Source organism: Dryobates pubescens, chromosome 1 (assembly GCF_014839835.1).
Source record: "Dryobates pubescens isolate bDryPub1 chromosome 1, bDryPub1.pri, whole genome shotgun sequence".
Taxonomy (NCBI): domain Eukaryota; kingdom Metazoa; phylum Chordata; class Aves; order Piciformes; family Picidae; genus Dryobates; species Dryobates pubescens.
In genome coordinates this window covers 46,453,369-46,474,662 of record NC_071612.1, presented here as the reverse complement: position 1 = coordinate 46,474,662, position 21,294 = coordinate 46,453,369, and the positions used below count along the sequence as shown (strand labels likewise).

General features: G+C 44.3%; 3 protein-coding genes across 3 annotated transcripts in view; all 3 read right to left on the bottom strand.

Annotated features, from left to right (window-relative positions):
- IGFBP7 (insulin like growth factor binding protein 7) overlaps nucleotides 1-21,294 on the bottom strand; it is a 139,205-nt gene that overhangs the window by 30,960 nt on the left and 86,951 nt on the right. The gene's annotated exons all lie outside the window — the stretch shown is intronic.
- Nucleotides 439-14,616, bottom strand: SRP72 (signal recognition particle 72). Its single transcript, XM_054164976.1, has 19 exons — nucleotides 14,484-14,616; nucleotides 13,010-13,130; nucleotides 11,157-11,280; nucleotides 10,521-10,664; nucleotides 9,687-9,798; nucleotides 8,412-8,443; nucleotides 7,714-7,838; nucleotides 7,569-7,626; nucleotides 7,268-7,399; nucleotides 6,779-6,907; nucleotides 6,224-6,296; nucleotides 5,604-5,668; nucleotides 4,558-4,653; nucleotides 4,061-4,164; nucleotides 3,368-3,445; nucleotides 2,627-2,764; nucleotides 2,353-2,390; nucleotides 1,892-2,051; nucleotides 439-874 (listed from the first exon to the last, which is right to left on the bottom strand). The coding sequence occupies exons 1-19, from the start codon at nucleotides 14,590-14,592 to the stop codon at nucleotides 700-702; spliced, it is 2,013 nt and encodes a 670-aa protein (XP_054020951.1). The 5' UTR covers nucleotides 14,593-14,616; the 3' UTR covers nucleotides 439-699.
- On the bottom strand, nucleotides 17,130-21,129 carry LEPROTL1 (leptin receptor overlapping transcript like 1). The gene is made up of 4 exons (XM_009898137.2): nucleotides 20,981-21,129; nucleotides 20,454-20,529; nucleotides 19,064-19,250; nucleotides 17,130-18,039 (listed from the first exon to the last, which is right to left on the bottom strand). The coding sequence occupies exons 1-4, from the start codon at nucleotides 20,994-20,996 to the stop codon at nucleotides 17,923-17,925; spliced, it is 396 nt and encodes a 131-aa protein (XP_009896439.1). The 5' UTR covers nucleotides 20,997-21,129; the 3' UTR covers nucleotides 17,130-17,922.

Below are 21,294 nucleotides of genomic sequence, written 5' to 3'. Positions count from 1 at the left end.
ACCTGGTGGGTTGCTAGGAAAGCAGACACCATCTTCCCCTCAGAGAAGCACTCAAGTTATCTTCAGTGCAGCCCAACACCACAACTAGGCACTTGGTGTTATCACTTGTTTTGCTAAGCAGCTGGCTTGCAGAAAAGGGGACAGAGAGTCAGCTGCCACACACTTAGCTATGTTTCTCCAAACAACATCATTCAACCCCCTTCAGATAATCTCCTGTATAATCTAGCCCATATGTTGTTTTCCAAGACTCTTCGTACTTGCGCTATGTGGTGGTCAGTGACTGACTGGGATGAGAAGCAAGTGCTTGCATTGCACACAGACACATCAGATAAATCTGTTAAAGGCCTTAACTAACATATGCAGGAGAAGCATATATAATCTACATATATATAGATTATAGTTCAAGTTCTTGATTGTTCCACATCTTTTAAATGTTTGTCAACACAGACAAGTTTATTAACAGCTGCATTTGGTTTTGATGGCAACAGCTTAAGTCACAGTGGGGGCAAATGTGAGGACAGTGAGGGCAACTTGGTAAGCAGACACATCACAGTGCCTATATAAGACCATCTACCCTCAGACCACTGACAGGCAGAACAGAGATCTGGATGCCAAAAGTCTTTAACCAGCACTTGCTTTTGACTTTTATTCTGCAACCAGAATCACCTACTGAGGGAGGGAGGTTACACATCTTGGTTTTTACCACCCTCCTTTAGCCCCTTTCTTCTTCTTCTGTTGCTGCTTCTTCTTGGTGGCCGGAGCACCAGCAGGTTTTTGGTGCCTTGGAGGGATGACGTTACTTGTGGCCGACACAGCTGCAACGCTGCCAGGCCGAGGGGAGGTAGGTGGGCTACTGGCAGTCCTACTGGCATCCCTGCAGGGGAAGACAAGACAAAAAGACACCACATGGGTTCACAACCACCTACAAGATGTGGCATTACTACAGGAAGTCAACGAACAGCAGCTGCCCCATAGGACAGCATTAGGTAGCATTATGTGTAAGAGGGAACTCATACAAGGAGATTCAAACAAGCTTTGACATACACAGAAGGGCTGATGGGTGACAGGAACATGTCTCAAAGGGTGGGCAGTCAGCAATCATCTTCTAACAGATATTCACTATGTAGTCTAAGTCCTCAACAATGAAAGCAAGGCTAACTTCTGAATAGACAGTGACAGCTTATGCAACACACAAGACGCCTTTCAGGCCCCCACACTTAAGCAGTACAAACCCAACATCCTTTCTCTCTCCTTAACTACAAAGGTATCTTTGTGCCAGTTCTCCTAGCAAACAATGTTCAAGCCAACAGTGCCAGAAAAAGCTCTTCATGCTTATATCTTAAGACAGCTGTGCAAGGAGAAACTATCAGACAGCACTGGCCATTCCCTGCAATGCTATTATTTTAGAGGCACTTACTTCTCTCAGATGCTGGTAAGCCACCATCCAGCTGTCAGGTCTCATACAACAATGCTAAACCCCAATTCAGCTCAAAAAACCAGTGTCAACTTAGAAAGAAGTACAGCATTTAATCCTAAACCATAGCTAACGGTTCTCCAGCTGTCAAAAGACAGCAAAGCAAATAGCTTAAGAAAAAGCATGCAAAAATCATCTCATTGTCAAAGATAAGAAAAGCACATGAAAAGGCTATGAGAATTTTGTTTGCACCCTGCCACCTTCAAGCATGTCTATCACATCATTTTGGTCTTCAGCAACCTATAAGGATCTTTGAGAAGAGCTGCTGGTAGAAGGTTCAAGTGGCAAAGTACAGCTCCACTTGTGCTATCTGCAGTTAGTGTAGTGACACAGCCACAGAAAGGCAGCACAAACCCAGCCCTCCCATCTGCCCAGGAGCGATTCTCCATACCAAGCCCTGCACTCATTGGTACTCACAGTTCAGAGGAGCCAGCTGTGGTTGAACCCTGAGTCCCCTTGCCAACCTGATCCTTCTTCTTGCCCTTCTTCCGTCCACGATAGTAGGAACGCTCTCGCATCGGAAGCCACCGCTCAGGGTCAGGAGTCACTTTGGGGTCATAGTTCTTAGGCAGCTTTCCTGCAGAATATCCAGCGCCAGGAACGAGATTTGAGTCAACATACTTGGAGGCATCATCAAGGGATACACATGGCATGTCAGTAGCCAGGAAGCACAAAGAGCCCAACAATTCACATCATGCTGTCAGGGTGTTGTTCTCACTTCCACAAAAAGATGCCCCATCGTGAACATCTGACTTCACAGGGACCCAGTACCAGCAAAGGGGGAGCTCCTGGGGAGCTGAAAGATGGCTATTTGAAGAAAAAAAATCTTGTGTTCTCTCTGGACCTGTGTGTGTCAACAGCTAGGAAATGCAACTTACCCTTCTTTTTTTTCTTCTTCTTCTTCACATCCCCTTGTCTAAAAAGCAAGAAGAGAAACAGCAGACAAGTCAGTTAAAAACTAGCTCTGGAAGACTCTTAAACCATTTCCATGTCTCTCAAAACTTGGGTCTGCTGCTACCTGAAGTTCTTTGCAATTAAACAGGCTCCCTTTCCACCAGCCTGCCTTCTACAGCAATGCTCCCAGTATACCAGGTGTGATTCTTGTGCCATCCCACAGAATGACAACTTCAGACCTACAGCAGCCTGCTTTACCCTTGCTCCTTCTGCTGGTTGTCTCCAGTGAGCTTTCCAGCTTTCTTCCGAACATAGGTTGCTCCATGGGAGTTCTCCAGCGCATCAACATCTACTTTCAGTGACATGGTGTCCGAGGAAGGCAAGTGTTTGCTAAGACTGCAAAGCAAGAGTTCAGGGATGCAAACCAGCAAGCAGAAAAATAACACACCCAGGTTTGTCCAGGCAACTCTGGCTTAAACAAATCTGGCCTGTAAGCAGCAGACACCAGACAGGTCTATAGGGCTAATTCTAGCTCTCTTACCAGCCTCCTACTCAAGCTAGGATGAGCTGTTTAATCACTATCTGTCTCATTTTTCCCTTCTTTGACATGAGGACAGAAGCAACAACTTCTGGAAGTTGCTCAGGGTAGCAAAAGCTGCAAGTGAATCAGGTATTTTGGGTCAGTGAGAGCTTAGCCGTATTTTATTGGGCAGAGTCTGGCTACCAGAGCATTAAAGAGCTCCTATTTTTGGTTCTACCCAATATTAAAGTTATCAATTCTCAGACACATGGAGGCCAAAGAGTCCTGGGATCCCACAGTCAAATCAATTAGGGAAATAATGCAGCTCCAAGCAACTTGACCTGGATATATAACTCTTCTGGAGATGTTCGTTGCCTTTCATCAGGTGAGAGTGTGTCTAAATTCCCCACACAGACGAAATCCAAGGAAGCAATGCCCAAACACATCCTTTTTTGTTCTGACTACCATAAAAAGGATACACTTTAGCTTTTTCAGGATCCACCAGGGAGTAGGCAGAGATGAGCTGTGCCAGAGTATGCACATCTTTTGGGTTTTGCCTTTGTAGGGGAAAAAAGAAAAAGAAAAAAATTCAAGTTAGCAGGGTACATGCTCATTCCAAAGACTGATACCACCATGCAGTGCTTGCTGCTACACCATAACTGCTATCTGTGGGGATAGGCATGTCAGTCTGTGGTCTCTTCCAGAGTACATCACCAAAGACCACTGGTATGGACAAAGGGAGGTGCAAACATCTCCACAGTATCATGAAACAAGCAATTAAAAAAACCCAAAACACCTTCCTCAGGTCCCAGCAGCAGGTCCAAGACAAGTTAACAGTCTCCTAAAAAAAAAAAAAAATCTACCAAGTGCTTAACAAAAACTAGAAACCTGACATCCATGATTTATGTAGCACTAGAAAAAATTATGCATCCCAATTCCCAAAGCAACCTTCACTGGGACAAGTCAACCAGGTTTTCAAGTACGTATCAGCTACAAGTGAAATTAATTACCCCCACTCCTTCCAAAATATGGCTTTGCACTGGAGCCCCTGTGCAAAAACAACTCTACGGGATGGCCACCAGTCAGCCAACATTGCCAGACACTGTCTGGCACCAGACAGCTTGCAGAGGTCACTGGGTGGAGATCTCTTGCTCAGCAATCACCCAACTCACTTCCAGAGCTCCTCCAAGTCGCTTACTGCTTCCTTCTTCCTGCCATGCTTTAGCTTGAAGTTGGCAGCTTCTCTTATCAGTGATAAATGGACAGGAGACTTTGGCTGAAAGACACAGCAGCCCTAATTAGTTCCTCATTATCACAGCATGGATTCCAGCTCTGGCCAAGGAGAACTAAGTTAGCACTCTGTCATGCAGGATGTGAGGCAGAACTGAATGGGATGAGGCAGCTTGCTGCTCCACAATGCCTCCTTTTCTAATCAGTGAGAAAGTGATTGTTATATTTGGGCACTCTCCTAATATGACAGGAGCTGCTGCTCCCTGTTTGCAACACATCTAAAATAATGAAGTGGCAATAAAATGAATGCTCAACAAAACAGATCTTCAAATCTCCCAACCAGATGAGCTGCTTGGGTTATGCATCAACAGGAAAAACTGAGTCAAACTAGATAGAAAAGACTGAGACTTTGCACATTAGCTCCTCTGGTCTGACTTGCCTGGAATTGCTGGTACCACTGGATAGCCTGTGTGAAGACTTCAATTGCACTGTCAATGTCCTCTTCATGACTGTACATTGTCACCAACGCAGACACCTGCAAACGTTCAAAACCAGCTTATAGCAGATCTTCACACAAGCTGTCTATAGGCAGAGTTAGCAGTTAAATTATGGGATTTCATACATCCTGAGTTGATGGGAGCTTTCTACTGTCTAAAAAACTATGGTAAGAGGCAGGATACCCAGGTAAGACCTTCCTACCTAGGTCCTGCCCAAAGAAATAACCTCACCCATCTTTCTCCTATAGTACATGCTTAAGACTGCATTCATAGAAAGAACCTTCTTGTCCTGGCACTTTCTTTTCTTGCCACTTGCCACAGGTTCTTCAGAAACCCCATTCTCTATCCCAAGGAACATAAAAAAAGAAATTAGTACTGGAGATGACACAGACACCATCTGTTTGTCTATACCCAGGGCAAGGAGATGGTACTTCTGACTGCCACCACAAATTACTTTTATCATTCTCATTTGCAATTGGAACAGACCTACAATTGTCCACTGCTGCTCAAGATGCTTACACTGTACACTTCAGCATTTTCACTTTATGAGGCTTTCTGAATACCAGATATGGACAATGTTGCAGACCCAGATGATGCTGTGGGGATGGAACACATCGCACTTTCTCTCCAGTACCTAAATATTTCTTAATACTGCTTTCCAGTGGTACATACCAGGGAAGCACCTGCTCTAGTCATGCTATACAAGTAAATCCAGTCAACACACAGGTCTGAGGGATTACAAGAGTGGGAACACAAGCAGAGAGCATATCTGCTGACAGCCAGAGAGTACTTCTGTGGCTAAATTCAGGCCTCCTGATGCAAGTTATAATCCCACCTTTATCCAAGACAAGGAAGAATGGCTCAAATTCCCTGCAGATGCTTGGGTCAAGTGAAAACTACTACAGGGAAGAGGCAAGAGTGAGCAGGCAGCACTAAGTGGTGCTACAAGGGAAAAAACTTCACAAAGTTCAGTTTGAGTTTTGCTTACCATACCAGGCTTGTGCTGCAGTTCTTCTATGCTCCTCAAGATCATGCAGGCTTTGGTGACGCTGCCTAGAAGAGAGAGAGAGAGGAACATACTCTGAATGGCACAGCGACACCTCCACCTGACTGTGAACTTCCAGGCAAGGGTAAACAATGGTGACATAACAATTTCCTTCTCAGAACATCTCCCCTGTTTTCAGAACATCTCCCCTGTTTTCAGGAATAAAGGACAGGGCTCACAACAAGGGACCTTTCTGCCTTTGCCACAAGCTTTTCTGTAACAAGCTTTTCTAAGCAGTCTCCTCTTCCAGGAGCAACTCTGCACTGCCCAACTGTATAGTTGCATCAGGGAGTCCCACACTGCTCCCAAGACCCTCCTACCCAAGAACAGATTTAACCCCATGATTCATAAAGCCTGTGGCCGTCTCTGCCAGGGATCTGTGGAGCCTGGACATCCAGGCTATGAGCCTTATCCTGCCACAGTCACATATATAGAGTACCTGAATGAAAGCATCTCTGCTCTGCACCCCATCACAACAGTGACTGCAGCAAAAATTGTCTGTTCCTCTCATCCCTTGTACTCTTATGTGCAGACACTTCTCAACAAAGGAGAACACTGGATACCTTGAGCAATTTTGAGCTGGGCCATGGTAAGCTTGATCTCAGCTGCATTGGCAGGATGCTGGTCTGCAAAGTCCTGAGAACCAGAGGAAAGAACAATTCAGCATATGTGTGGGCACCAGGCTGCTGCTCTGGTGAATCATCTCATGTTCAGTCACAGCAAGCTGCAAAGAGCCAAAGGAAGTTTCCCAGCACAGGCAGCATTCAGCATACAGCAGAGGAGGGCCCCAAAGTGTGCCAGTGGCCCATTGCCCTCTCAGATTTCCATCCCAGGCCACTTACCCCCTCCAAAAAAGTCTGCTGCAAACTGCTTACAAGCAGGACCCACTGCTTAGCCTAGAACGAAGTCTACTACAGCTTCATAAGCATAAAAATCAAAGGTGCAAGGGAACTCTTTCCCTTTAAAGGCAGCATGGTTCAGCTGAATTAAACCAAACCAAAATTAGCAGGTAGCCCTGGAAATTTAAACCAGACAAGAAAAGCCAAAGGAAACAGCACAGAAGAAAAAGCATAGGTTTAAATGGAGCTTGGCCAAAGGAATACTTTCTCTTAACCTACCTGCAGAAGCGCTACCGCCTTTGCGTGCTGCTTCTCACGACACAGCTGTGCTGCCTGGATAAGCACAGGCAGCAGGTGCTCCGGGCTCTGCGACTGCAGGCTTGCTGACAGCTTGCGGCACTGATCTGCCTGAGAATGAGGAAGGGAGAATACAGCTTTCTCGACTTCTGCAAGCACCTAGCAAGGCTAGCACACCACTTGTATCTAAGAGAAGACACTAGTGATGGCTTTCCTGAAATGCATACACAGACCCAAACCAAGTCCCCTTAGCATGTAATAACCCCAGACATTCCCTTCTGTGTCCTAGTCATCCCCACACTGTCCCCTCTACAGCAGCACTCAAGTCACTACATAACTGGCTTTTCACTTATGTGTTCTAAACCAGGCGGCCATATCTTCTTGCACAGCACTGCTGCATATCCATTTTTGCCTAGTAGAACTCCTGTGAAGTAAATCTGTAACTACTTACTGCAGATCAGTTGCCACTACCTGGTTAGTGTACATTGCCAGCAAAGCTTTGTTGAATTCAATTGCCTGGAGCTGTTTCTTCGAGAGTTTATGTTCAACACCTTCTGCATTGGTCAGCTTCACCTTTTTCTTTGAGTCAAAGACATTTTGGTCCTGGGAAATCACACATCATGAGAAGATTTCACTACATTCCATGAAGGAGAAAAGGTCTCCAAGTCTCTAATTTAACTGCTATTTAGGAATATCTTTCCCATTTATCTCCCTTTTCTCCACAGAAGCAGCAATGCATAACTGCATTGAAAGCAGCAAAGTAATTCTATACCTTGTTAATTGTGATAATGTTATTTGCAATGACAGCAAGTAGTCCTACATCGGTTGGCCTGCAGATGAAAAGAGAAAGCACAATTATTAAACAGTGGTCTCTCTACAGGGGGAAGACTGAGCATTTGTTTTAGAAAACCCCTTACTTCAGCTTGATTATTTGATTGTAGAGCTGCAGAGCATCCTCTGTACGACCTTGCAGTTGCATGATATACGCCATCTGACCATGAATAATGGCCAGTTCACCCTCAATATCTTCCTCTGTCACATCCTAAAGGAAAATAGAAGCAAGAAAGAAAAAAGCTGCCTTCTCACCTCTCCTTCCAGGGCTTCATTATTCTCCTGGCAAGAGTCTATGGGCTCTCTCGGGCAGTACTAGCAGAAAAATACCCCAGCTACTACAGGTGAAAGTTGTAGCTACAGCACAAAAACAAGCATACCTGGGTTAAACAAGGAGACAAGAAAGCTTCACCTGCTCTTGCACAAATGTGAAGATACCCTTAACTTGTTGGCTGAGTCTGCCCCTCTGCTTGAAACAAGGATAGCGAATACAGATTTCCTGTTTCCCACCACTCACTCAGTGTGTTCATTTACAGCAGGGGTGGCTCACAGGGAGGTTTCAAACAACTTGTACTATCCCACCCACAGGCAACTGTACAAGGCGCACAGCAGTAGACAACCATGACTGCTCAGAAGCAGGTACCATCAGCAGTGCAGGTCTTGCTGAGCAATACTGCACAGCAGCTTTGGCTGTGCTTTGGCTATCAGCAGCACACTTTTTGGCTGCACCCTCATTCACGCTGGTGTAAAGCAAACTTTTGCCAGAACAGCGTCAAGAACTTACAGAGTCTTCCGATAGCGACTGGCGACACAGCTCTACAAGGCAAAAAAAAAATTAAAATTGAAGAACACCATTTAGAAGGCTTTAGGAGGAAAAAAATAGCCTAGAGGCACAGGGGAACGCATACTTCCTGCATACAGCCCTGAAATTTCTGCAGCATTCCAAGGGCACATCAGACTACAAGTCTGGCAATGGACGGGACTGAGGATGAGGGAGAAAACCAGATGATGCAGAAGAAGTATCAAATATACAGGAGATACTGTCCCTCTCAGAGTTACCTTCTGAGAGCAGAGCCACACACTCATTTTTCTCTCCTGAGCAACTTCCTTAAACCTAGTTCCTTATCTTTTCCATAGGGATCACTCAGCTGCAACTGCTCACCATCTTGGAAGTTATTTTAAGTGCTTCAAGCCTGCAACATTCCAATTACACCACCCTTTATGGGGCAGCAATTACATCAATTACATCAATTTTGAGTACAGATACCAGTCACTTTCTCATACACCTCACCAGAACATTAGGTTTTTTTGCTCTCCAAAGGACTACGACAACACACAGCCTCAAATTACACATACTCAATAAACCGTGTGGAAGAGCTGCTATTTTGTCATCACAATTGAGCCAAAACTGACCTAATTAGCTGCAAAGGCAGTTATATCAGAAAGAAACTATTCTTCCTAATTCTCCCCTCTCAGCCTGTGGGTTTTTAGGAGGTGGGGGTTTCTTGTTTTGTTTGGGTTCTTTCACTGTTGTTTTGTTGGGATTTGTGCACTGCCTTTTTATTTTTATTAACACACACACACAAAATCCCCCTTCCGCTTCATAGAACAAAGTCCTCTTCACAGAGAAAAGCTCATTGACTGGCTTATACCAATTTCACACCTAATTCAGACCACAAAATATTTTTACTTTTTATAGTATATGTTTACATATATACTAACAGAACCAGGAGTCAGAATAGATGAAACATCTCGTGCTTATGAGATAACACTCATGTCTACTTTCTACTTCAAAAACCTCTCAAGGGCATTGAAAACCAATTAGGAGGCTGTAAGACAGCTGGGAGATGGTAGACACCACAAGGCTTTGAAAAAGAGCTGCAGAGGAACTCTTCTACAAAAGTACCAGTTCTGTCAGAAACCATCTGAAAACTTACAACAAATCCTGCTGCTGGTCAGTTTTTAAATTTTCAAAAACCCTTTCTCTCTGATTAAGTTTAGAGAACAAGGAACTACTTTTATCATACAAAGCTTCCTTCTCACCTCACCATGTTTTTACCTTCTGCTTTCTGTAGTTTTTTCATGGCCTCATTCAACTTTCCTTGCCCAATCAATGCACACGCACTGTTATAACACAGCTCATAGGTAGCTTCTCGAAGGCCCAAATCCTCCTGGCATGAAAAGCAAAAGTAAACTGCATAAACACCAACTGATCTATAGAGATTAGACAGACAATGGATACAAACCACAGTTTTCACATACATTCAAACTGTTCCTTGCAAAACAAGACAATTTTAAAAGGGCAAACACCTGGCACATAAGTCACAGTGCAAATGGTCTTCCCTCGCGCTGCACAAAGTCAGAGGCAATTGACAGGGCAGCAACAAAACTCCAGCCTGAACTTGGGGACTACCTAGAGAGCAGGTAAGAAATACTGCTCTCAAGAACTAGAAAGTGGATCCACAACTCTAACAGAAAGCTAAGCATGCCCTGCACACCTCCAAGGACAAAGATTTCTGAAACAATGACAACACTACTACTGCTCATTAAGAAAGATATTCCCAAGCATGGCTAGGTAAAGCAGACAGCTTTTCCTGGCCAAGAGGAAAAAGAGATAGAAGAAAGTGCTAGCCACCATGGGTGTTCTGCCTAATGCAGGGTCAGAGAGATAACTTCCTGTTCTGCTGTGATACCTACTAATATGAGTCTCCTAAAGATCAAAGGTGAAGTGTAACTCATGAACAGTAGAGAGGAAACCACTAGGTGACCTTCAAATCACTCGGAAGTCATTGGGAGACAGGAAGACATTTCTATCCTGTGAAATATCTGTGATTCCATATGCTTTACTCTCTGTCTCTCACTCTTAACGACATACACATACACACTTACTTACTGGCATCACTTTCTCCCATGTGCTTTGTGCTGCCACAACAGCAGAGAGGTTGGTTTTTCTCTCTTCCTCATACTCATCCTGGGAATTGCGGATGAGATCCCTGTATGCAGCCAAACAATCATCGTAACGCTCCAACCTGTATAACTGAGAGGAAGGAATTAGCATTTCCTTGTGCATGCTAGTAACTAACACCTCCCGCCTTCCTCCCTTCCCATGCACTCTACAGATTACATTTGCAAGGACTTGAGATACCTGCACACAAAGGGTGCAGTTCTTATTCCTAAACCACATTCTTTAAAAGCAATTTATGCAGTTTTGTTCTCAAAAAGCCTTTTTCCAGATTAGATCACCTCCCTACAAGACAGACTAAATGAATGGTCTTTCATGCAGCTGAGACAAGAGAGCCAGGTCTTTACAAAACTGTTCTGATCAATCATAGAGAAAATAGAGAAAAAACACAGCTTCTTTTCTGCTTCATTTCTAATGCTCAAGGTGTCAGGTCCACACCTGAAAAGTATCTAATGCAAAGAGATAGCTCAACTACCAATAAATATCATCAGCTCTTTTCCATCCCCCTTCCCCTTAGCCAGACAGCTATTATCAGACCAAATCCAGGCAGGGAAAGGGAGTCGTTACCACTTGTCCATAAAGCTCCTTCAGTTTGTCTGTCTGCTGACTGGCACTCTGAATGGTCTTGAGAGCATTTTCAATACGATTCAACCTGTATTCACAGTAGGCCTTCTCAAAGGCAATAACATCACTGCAAAGACAAAATAAAGGCTGATAGCATGCACTGTAGTCTTCATTCAACAGCATTCACCAACCTGAACACACTTGTTTAAGCAGCCCTAAAATTAGTCACGACTGCTATATTCCCCAGGAGCCGAACATCAGAGGCATGTGACCCCAGGTTACTGAATTATGTACCTGCAGAGTGCCTAAAGTATGTTAAACCTACTTTGTGCTCAACAGAGAATGAACATCAAAACTTCACCTAAAAGAAGAGTTTCTTTTTTCTGGTGTTTCCAGACACAAGGCATTTCAAATCCCCCTCCCCTTGGCCTCCTACCGATTATGCAAACCAAATGCTTAAAGGTAAAAACAACATCAAACTTAATTATGTGACTCCTTATTAAGGAGAACTCATATCATTACAGCTTGTTACTGCAAACTTCCAAAGACAATCCACTCAGAGAGAGAAAGGCAATGGTACAAAATACAGTCCCTCTTACAATCTGCTACTAAGCCAATGACAATATTAACCTATTTTTAAATATCAGTGCAGCAGAACTGCAGCAGAAGTGTTTGCTAATGGTCATGTAAAATTGGCTTCAAAGCAAGCTCACACCAGCAACAAAGCATTATCCAACAGGCAGCGCCTTGAATGCTACATTCTGCCCACCCCTTGCATTAACACTTAAGCCAAAGGACAATTAATGAGCGATTCCCTTAGGTCATCAGTGGTACCTATTTTGTCCAGATGAGTATTAAGGGGGTCTGGAAACAAACAAATGGCATTAAGAATTAAAGCAAAGTCATGGGAAAGCCTAAGTGCTGGAAGGACAATTTCAAGACAGCAAGAACCACCACTGCAGGATAGAGAGAGAAAGACACAGTAGAGTCAAGCTAAAGAAATTGTAGGGATAACTATGAAGTCAGTTGAATTTAGAGAAATTACTACCCCTCCTCATCATATACTAAAAACACTAATAGACAAAAAAACTTCAGTTAAACCTTGTCTGTCCAAGGAAAGAAAGAATTTGTGAGCAAGATAATTATGTTTTACTCAGATGTCAACATAGACAAGGAAATGTTTCATCACACTGATACTACAACACACTTTTCTGGGAAGTTCCTTAGTAAGAGCAGTACCTGAAATACAAAAGTTGCTACCAAGCAGTTCTTGGGTGGCAAGTTTTATCCTAGTTGTTGCACAAAGAGCATCTTTGTTAGGAAGAAATTTAGAGTCTGCTTAATGACACAAACGGGAAGCTTGACTTGTTCTCAAACACAAGTTATCTCCAAGGTCCTAATCTTGAAAACATTCACAAAGGCCTTGTACCACACCAAAAGCTGAAGCAGTACCTTCAGGCTGGCAAAGGACCTCGATGAGCAATATGATAAGAAAGGCATGGGAAACTAACAGCTTGCTGCCACTGGGCAAGGGCTTCTCCCTTCTCTCCCTATAAGATCTGTCCTCTTCTCTAGTACCAGCTGTGGTGCTCACCCGCATCAGCTCATGGAGGTGGCTGAAAACTAGACCAGGAACAATCCCTTACACAGTAAGAGCAAGATGTTACAGCATCTCAAACTCACCCACATCACCTCTCACACCCAGAATAAATATGTGCTTCACTGAGAAGCACAACAGCTCTGAGCATCTCCTGCTTTTTATTTTACCGCCTATTATTCCTCTCCATTGAAGCTGCAGAAGCTTCTCAAGGACTGGCAGTTTCATATTTTGTAGAGGATAGTAAAACACAACTCACCTGGTTAACACTTTAGTGTGGGTATTGATTACACTGAGGGCTTCCTTGAAGTTCCCATTCTGGATAAGACACACTACTTTACACTGAAGTGCAGTCACATCGTCTTTGCTGATCTGCAGGACTGAAGGAGAAATCAGTGTTAACACAGTAACTTAGTAACAGATACATTAAGACCTTACAGACACCATATGTTGCTGCAGCTGCAAAAAAACATCACAGAGAGCAGCCACATCCATTTAAAAGGGTCCCAGCATAGCTTGCTTTGGCTCAGATCACAAAACAAATCCCATCAGCATAAAGAATCCGGTATAAATGCTAAACTTAGTGGCCCTAAATGACCACTGTGCTAACATGCCTGGAACAGAGCTGCACCAAGGGCGCTGTACACACCTGGACAAACATTTAATTGCCATTTCACTTACAGGCAAAGGACACAGTGCCAACACCTGAGTGCCACGTAAAGTGTTACAGGAAGGAAAGCACCTTACGTAGAACAGCACAGCTCTTGACATAGCACTTCATATGCTTTCACCCTCTGCCAGTAGAAGACAGTGAGGGAGAAGTAGGCTAAGATAAATAGGGTTTAGTATTTTATTTTTTCATATGATTCCAACTGTCAAGATATTTAGACAGGATATCAGGAAAAAATTTCTTTACTGAAAGAGTGGTCAGGCATTAGAACAGGCTGCTTAGGATGGTGGTGGAGTCACTGTCCCTGAAGGTGTTCAAAACACATGCAGACATGGCACTTCAAGGAATGGTTTAGTGGGCATAGCAGCTGATGGGTTGGTGGTTGAACTTGATGACCTTAGATGTCTTTTCCAACCTAAATGATTCTACAACAGGAGTGGAGCCCTCACTCCCTACAAACAGCAAAGAGAATTTTAAGCCATAACATGCCTTATATTGCAATCCCATTTTGGACGCCGAACTATGAAAACAACGTATCTAGACAGGAGTTCACACTCCCAAGGTCCCTATGCACAACAGCATTCCCTCAGTTCCCAGGGAGAAAAGCCCTCCCCTCCCACGATCAAACCTGAAGGAAAGCCCACGAGTAACTCGAAAGGCTCGGCCCACAGCATGGGCACCGTGATGCAACAGAAGCTGCCGATGGTAGCAGTGCAACAGCAGGACCTAGATGTCTCCTCGCTCGGCATCCCCGACCTCTTTTGCCACTCCCTATAGCACAGCAAAACCTCCAGAAGGTACCGGAGCGCCGCTGGGCGCCCTTTCCCGCAGGCCTGCTCCCGAAACCCGGTACGAAGCCTACCGACGGAAACCGCGACGGAAACCCACGGACGTGCCCCTGTCGCAGTGATGTGTCACAAGAGCAAGCCTGCCCAGGCAGAGGCCAGAGGGAGCGACCCGGCCAGGAAGAGATGTGAGGCGGAGGGGGCAGCGCAGACGCCGGGAAGGGCCCGGCGCGACAGCAGGGCCCGGCGCGAGCGGGAGGCGGCGCGCGCTCACTCACTCTTGTTAACCGACTTGAGCGCGCGGGCGAAGTCGCCGTTCTGGCCGCAGCGGTTCACCTCGCTCCACAGAGCCGCCGCGGCCCCCGCGCCGCCCGCCGCCGCCGCCATCTTGGAACCGGGAGGAGAAACACGTCGGGGAGGCGCAGGGGTGGGCACTGGCTGCCCCGGAAGCGGAAAGGTCTTTTGCGGCGGCGCCACGTCGCGAAAGGCTGAGTGGGGGTCCGCCCCTCGGCCTCCCCCCGCCCGCCTCTTCCGTGGGCCTGGCCCTTTCACGCCGCCGCCATCCCTGCATGGGGCTCCCTTGTTCCGCCCCCTGGCCCCCTCATCCCTGCCCGAAGCCCCCTCCTGCTCCCCGCTGCCTCACGCCGCCATTTTCCGGCCTTCTCCCTAAGAAGCGCCACTGTGGGCACGGGGGATCCACCTGGTGAGACGATGCATTGTGATTTTTCTTCACAACCTTCAGACTTACTGTTACGTGCGGCACTGTGAGTTTACTTTGGTCTCATTACGCGGCTCCACTTCTCTCCCAATGTTGCAACTTAAGGACTTTTTTGTTGGTATTATTTTAATCAGGGTCTTCCCCTCTCAGCATAAGCTAAAATAATGTGAAGAGATATGACCAAAGTGAGTGCATGTGGAGATGGGACAAGTGCCCCTCCACCAAAGGATTTTCCAATTCCTATTATTTCCTTCCACTAAAAGCCTGCCCCCAGCCACTGGTTTTCAAATTTAAGAAACTTCATGAATGTTTACAAATACTGAAAAAGGCTGGTTTTTGGGTTTTTTTTTAAATAAAAAGGATAAAGATACCAATATATCAGAGGGCAAAGGTGGTTATCACTTTGCATAATACCAACAAACCAGCATTTGGACTTCAAACAAACCTGAAGATCAACTGCAGATGTGATATACGACCAGCAGAGCCAGCTGATTGCAGCTAGGACAGTCCTGGATGAACGAGCCTCTTTTTATAGAGTAGTCCATGGTAAACGACCCGATTCTGAAGGACTATTGAGTAATCTGGTAAAACCTCTTCAAAAGGAATGCCAACCACATCAAAAAAATAACAGAACAATTCATACTTTAAACAAAATACTCTTTTATTAGAGTATTTTTTATTAAACAGACAGAACTAAAGATTGCTATTTAAAATTATCATTCAAAGTTTTTCCCCTCTGGAAGGATGGTAACTACCTCAGTGCATATTATATAGAAGGATCATACCTCTCAAGTGTGTAGCTCATAAATTAGAGCTATACTGCATGTATGAAGTGTGTAAGCAAAAAAGGTAAAGCAGTAATGCAATTAACATACAAAGACTGTGTTGCCAACACATATACAGTCAGCTTTATGGCCAGTGGTCCAGAGACTAGCATCACATGGAGAAGCAAGCACAGCAGCACAGGAATAGGAAAGAGAAAACAGTTCCTGAACACAAAAAAAACCCCAACCCACAACCAAACAAAAAAACCCACCACCAAACACATACCACACAAAAAAGGAGCTGGTAACGGATTCAGGAGATTTGTACAAGCCCTATATGTTCCTCCTTCACAAGAGCTGCAGAGGACTGTAAATCTAGCCACTGGTTTGGAAGATTTTCTGAAACATCCATTGTGCTGGGAACAGGAATACAGAAGTCTCACTAAAAAAAGGTGATGAAAATGAGCGATTCTACAGCCTCCTTGCGTCTCATTGCAGCCAGGGCAGTAAAGCACGCACTTATGGCTGAAAGCCCATCTGCTATGGACTGGCTTCTGCACTAGGTCTTGGGGCCTCTACTGGCACAGATAAAACTGAGCTTATTTTGTAGATAGATCAACATTAACAAAAAAATGTGTGCACGTAGTTACAGCCCTGCTGCCCCTACCTGCATCAGTCCATGACTGTATCATGTAAGTAAATACCATTGCTATCAGACTTCAAATAGTCAAGCTTTATACTTTGCTACATTTGCCCACAAATACTACAGCCAAGACCTGCAATTGCTTGCCTTTTCATACTGCCCCACTGTTAAACAAAACCAAAGCAATCATCAGGGTTCAATTATGTAAAGTAAGTTTCCTAGACTTTTGTTTAAAGAATTGAACAAAAATGCAATTTACAAGTCAAAACTGGTTAACTGGCACTCAACTGTCTCATGATGGAATGTCCAATGGCAGATTTCTTAAAAAATCCAGACAATCTGAGAGGTATGCAAAAAACTTGCCTGAAATATTTGAAGCTACATGTGCAATCTTACAGAACACAAGACACAGTTACAGGCATAACATTAAATCTTACTAACCAACAGTGCATAAGAACTTAAAAACAGTCAGTGAAATCAGTTCAGCCAGTGACTTCCAAAAAAAGTCATGGCTCAGCTGCACTGGGGGGTGACGGGAGGAGAGAAGGAATAAAAATCAATCTTAGGCAAGTTTAACACAAAGTTTTAATCTACATTTGAAAAGCTGCTTTATTATATATATATACTATGTATAAAATAAATTAAAAAGGGGAAGGATGAAATAGCTTTGTATATGCTTCAAATTAATACAGACCAGTAGTTCCGTATGTGAACTTTTTACCATCTTTGTGGTAAAAAGTTAACTTAAAAGTTCAAAGCCATACTACACTATCAAAAGATAGTTGTTTGTTTGTTTTCTTTAAACAGAGTTTAAACATCATTCTCCTTTCCCCTACAATACACTTGAATTTTGTATGTCATAGCATCAGTACATTTACAGATTATTCGAATGTCACATCCACACAAGAACTGGTAACAACACAAGTAAAAATGCTAGCCACGTTAAAATTTAGGACTTCTCCCAAATAACTGTACCTGCTCCTCAGCCTTCTCCTGAAATGAAGGCTATCAACATTCATCACCCACTCTGAGGTATGGGCAGAAGGAGGAAATATATAAATAAATAAATATTCTATAACTGGTACTCCCCACCCCACCTTGCCTCTACTAAAATGTAGCAACAATCTATTCATCCAGTTTAATTGACAGTGGTGGTGCAATCTCCTACCTCCATTCAACTTGTAATCCCTATATAAAAAAAGTTGGTTTGAAACATACTATTAATGATTCACTTAGAGTAACAAAACAAAAAAATATCCTCCACTTTGAAACTGCTTGGGAACTGTTTAAATGTTCCTTGTTCCAAATTAAAAGCTTCACATAAACAACACAAAATGTGACAGGTTTAAATGGAGAGCACCTAAAAACATACCATAGGTAAAAATAAAACCAGTCATCTCTCCACTCCATAAAAATGTAGGAACCCTGTCAGCAACAGTAGTACACTCAGAACAAATAAGGTGAAAAGGATCATCTAGGATATTCAAGAGGCTTGCTATGCTACTTCTCTTTATTGCCCATTCTCTCATTTGTATGGATGGCATGGCAAGATGGCATGACAAGATGCCTGTGATAGTTCTCTTATCTTCCTTTCACCACTGCTGCCAGCTGAAGTCGTCATTGCTGCCAAAGACCAAGAAAAATCCTAGGATTGTGGCAAAGATGACTGTGTTCCCCGTAAGAACAAGTGCACATGCGCCCCAGTAAATCTGTGAACAAGGGGAATTAAATTAGAGACATTTTGAACCCAATACCAATGAGACAAAAGGTAATGTTCAAATGTCACATTCTAGACAAAACCGAGCAACAGGTCTATGATGCAAGAAGGTGATATCTAATTACTTGTGGATACACTGAGAAGGCTAGGTTTGCCCTCCAAAAATCAACAGTTCAGTTAGTCAAGCAGCACTGCAAGTTTCTTCTGGCCGCATTCAAAGTGCCAGATAACAGGCATTGCTGTTTGCTGTAGCATCAAAAAATAGTGAAGTACAGATAGGCAACATTATCAAACACATCTGCAGCCCAGTTATACTTGTTAACTATGCTGTGTTTTTTAAACCAACATTTAAGGATGCAGAGGTTCAATATGCCTGCAGATATCCCAGTAACAAAAAAGGAGGTGGCTGTTTTCCAAGAAGTGGTTTAGTCAAAGGGTGTGAGGCATTCAAACTGACCATCTTGAGCTGTTCTTGCCAAAAGATATTAAAGTGCATGCCATGTTTTTTGACTTAGCACTGCTCTCTGAAATTCACACAAAGTCAACTTTTAAAGGATTTTACTAAAAAGCCATACAGTGGGAAAGACTTCAACTCAGAAGTTTAAAGAATACTACCAATATAATTTGCAAAAGACATTGTTTATTCATGTTTCTTTAGCCCAGCTATTCCACAAATTGCCTTCAAAGTATTCTATGCTTTTTTGTATTTGGTTAGTTACCTGTTAAGTTTTCACACTATTCTCTATCCCATTTCCTTTGCACTGCATATAGGCTGTTAGGGTTTATTCCATGACTTTGTGAAGCAATTGGCAATCATGACATTCTGCCACACTTCTGGTTTTAGTATTAGTTTCTCTTGTCAAAAGAACTTATTGTTCCCACTGCAAGCATCTTATATGCATACTTAGAAAAGCTGTTTAGTGCATGAGAGCTTCATCTTCAGTAAAAAAAAATTGCAAAGAACAAAATCTTTTAAAAAAAAAGTATTAAAAATCATAGACAAAAATATTACTAACCAGTTGTGCTCTTGCAAATACTATCGGTAGCCCAAATGCTGAGACAACAATGCCTGTTGTAAGAAATATTGCTAGCTCCTTGCAGGCATTACTTGTAGCATCTGTGTCATCTACTAATCTTCTTGCTATGCAGTACGGGATAGGAGAAAGGATGTAAAAAAACAGAACAAACAGTGGCCAGTACTGGCTGAAAAAGAAAGGAAAAGAAAAGTTAACTTCAACTTGATTTACTTCCTGTTCCTCCTGAAATCAATGCAAGGCATTTTCCACATCCAGCAAAGACATTCAGGAAAGACAGACATGAGCCCAGAGAGAGCAAATCCTTCACTTTGGAACAAGTTGACATTAATCCAACAGATCATGTTTGTAAGCAGCTTCAGCTGACCTCAATGGCATCAGCAAAGAGCACGCTAACACATGCTAACAGGGTACTCATAAACCAAGATTTCACTAAGCAAATCTTGGGGGCACCAAGGGTTTTGTTTGGTTGTTTTTTTCTGTGTTTTTTGCTTAGTTGGCAAGGGGAGTAGGGGGTGGTATTTGTTTTATCGGAACGCAACCAACAAAAACCTGGAAAAATGAACAGCCTCACATTTGGCAACATTTTCTTGCATGCACCTTGCCAGACTAGATTTCTGAGACAACATTTCAGAAAATCTTTACTGCATTATTTGAAGGGTGATAGCATAATCTTCTCCTCCTTTTTCTACTGCAAAAAAAAAATGGCATAAGAAAATCATGTATGTAGAGAGCTACAATTCACAATCACTAATGAGACTATTAGTGGCATATTTGCTATTTGTTTAACATTAAGTATGTCAGTTTACAAGACTTTTTGTAAAGTCTTTCAATGGGTCAAATCCACAGGCCTAACTCTGAATTTTGGTCTGCTACTCCCAAAAACCAGGAAATAGGAATCAACAGATGGAAAGGACAGATAGTAGCTGCAATTATTCCAAATGCTACACTACCAAGTGTGGTACACAGCCAAGGGTCCACCTGATAGGGTCCACCTGACAATCACCAATAGCCCAGCTAACACAAAGTAGCCTGAGAAAATGCTAATGTTTCCCTAATAATGCACACTTGCTATCTACTTCAGGAGATGTTATCTGCTTATCAGTCACAGAAGGACAACACTGGAGATATTAGGGTGATGAATTCTTTAACAGTCTGAAGCCAGGCCTGGCTCTTGTTGTCTTCAATTTTATGGTGTATTAATTCCTGGATGTTTTTTTCCCCAATCCCCGTCTTTTATAGCAAAAATAAACCAATCAAAACAAAACAAACAAAAACTTCTTACACATTTATCAGTCCATAATTATGAAACCCACATTATTCTAGAGTTACAGACACGCAAAAAAATTGATAGGAAGAAAGTGCACGTTACTTGTATTGGGGAAGGGCACATCCAAGCATCAAGAACATCAGTCCGACTGCTCCGCCAAAGGACAGGCTAATCAAGGCTACAATGAGAACACAAGCCGACAGCAGATGAAGGGTTCTGTACACTGCAAGAAACACCTATCTCAACAGCCCTCCAATAGCGCGGCTGCAGCGCTGCCATAGCAGCGCCCAGGCTGGGGCTTTCTCCTCACCGAGACAGAACTACCACCCCCTCGGGCCCGGGGCGACAGGGCAGGCAGCCCTTCGAGAAGCTCCTCTGTCTCGCGGCAGCCCCGGACTCCCGGAAGAGTGGAGCTCGCCAGCTCCCGCGGAGGCTGCCGTGACGCCCTCCCCCCCACCCCGAGATGAACCGCACAGTCCTTTCCTCCCCGCTCCCTCACAGGGTTACCCCCGCGCACGCAGGGGCCGCCGGGCCATCCCGAACGCCCACCCCCACCCCTCCCCGCCCTCGCTTAGCACAGCATGCCGCACTGGGGGCAGCAGAGAAAGAAATGCTGCCCCTCTGCGCACCTTTGATACCGGCCATGGCGCCGCCCGTCCCGCGAGCCGCACAAGCGGAGGATCTCGCGCCGGGAAGCGGAAGTGGCGCGGCCAAGAGCCCCTTCCGTGTGGGCAGCGCACGGGCGCAGAACGCAACCCGCCCACTCTCCCTTCCCACTTCGGCCACATGACGCTTGCAGTGCGACGCGTGCGCGCAGGAGCTATTGTGCCAACTCCGCCCCAACCCCGGAGCGCGGGAACGCGCTGCGCCCCACTCAGAGCGAAGCGCCCGGCCCTTTAACTCTGACAGCACCGGGGCCCGGGGCCTTCCGCCCTTTCCGGTA

Bases quoted from the DNA above. Each gene is read 5' to 3' on its own strand.
- SRP72 (XM_054164976.1), bottom strand. From the start codon at position 14,592: ATGGCGGCGGCGGCGGGCGGCGCGGGGGCCGCGGCGGCTCTGTGGAGC. The intron at 6,297-6,778 runs GTAGGTTAAGAG...TCTGGTTCTCAG, and splicing joins AGGCGGTAGCGCTTCTGCAG to GACTTTGCAGACCAGCATCC. The intron at 4,165-4,557 runs GCAAGTCAGACC...TGTGTCTTTCAG, and splicing joins AGTGGTACCAGCAATTCCAG to CCAAAGTCTCCTGTCCATTT.
- LEPROTL1 (XM_009898137.2), bottom strand. The intron at 19,251-20,453 runs GTAACGTGCACT...TTTCTTTTTCAG, and splicing joins TGTGCCCTTCCCCAATACAA to CCAGTACTGGCCACTGTTTG. The intron at 18,040-19,063 runs GTTAGTAATATT...CCTTGTTCACAG, and splicing joins TATTTGCAAGAGCACAACTG to ATTTACTGGGGCGCATGTGC.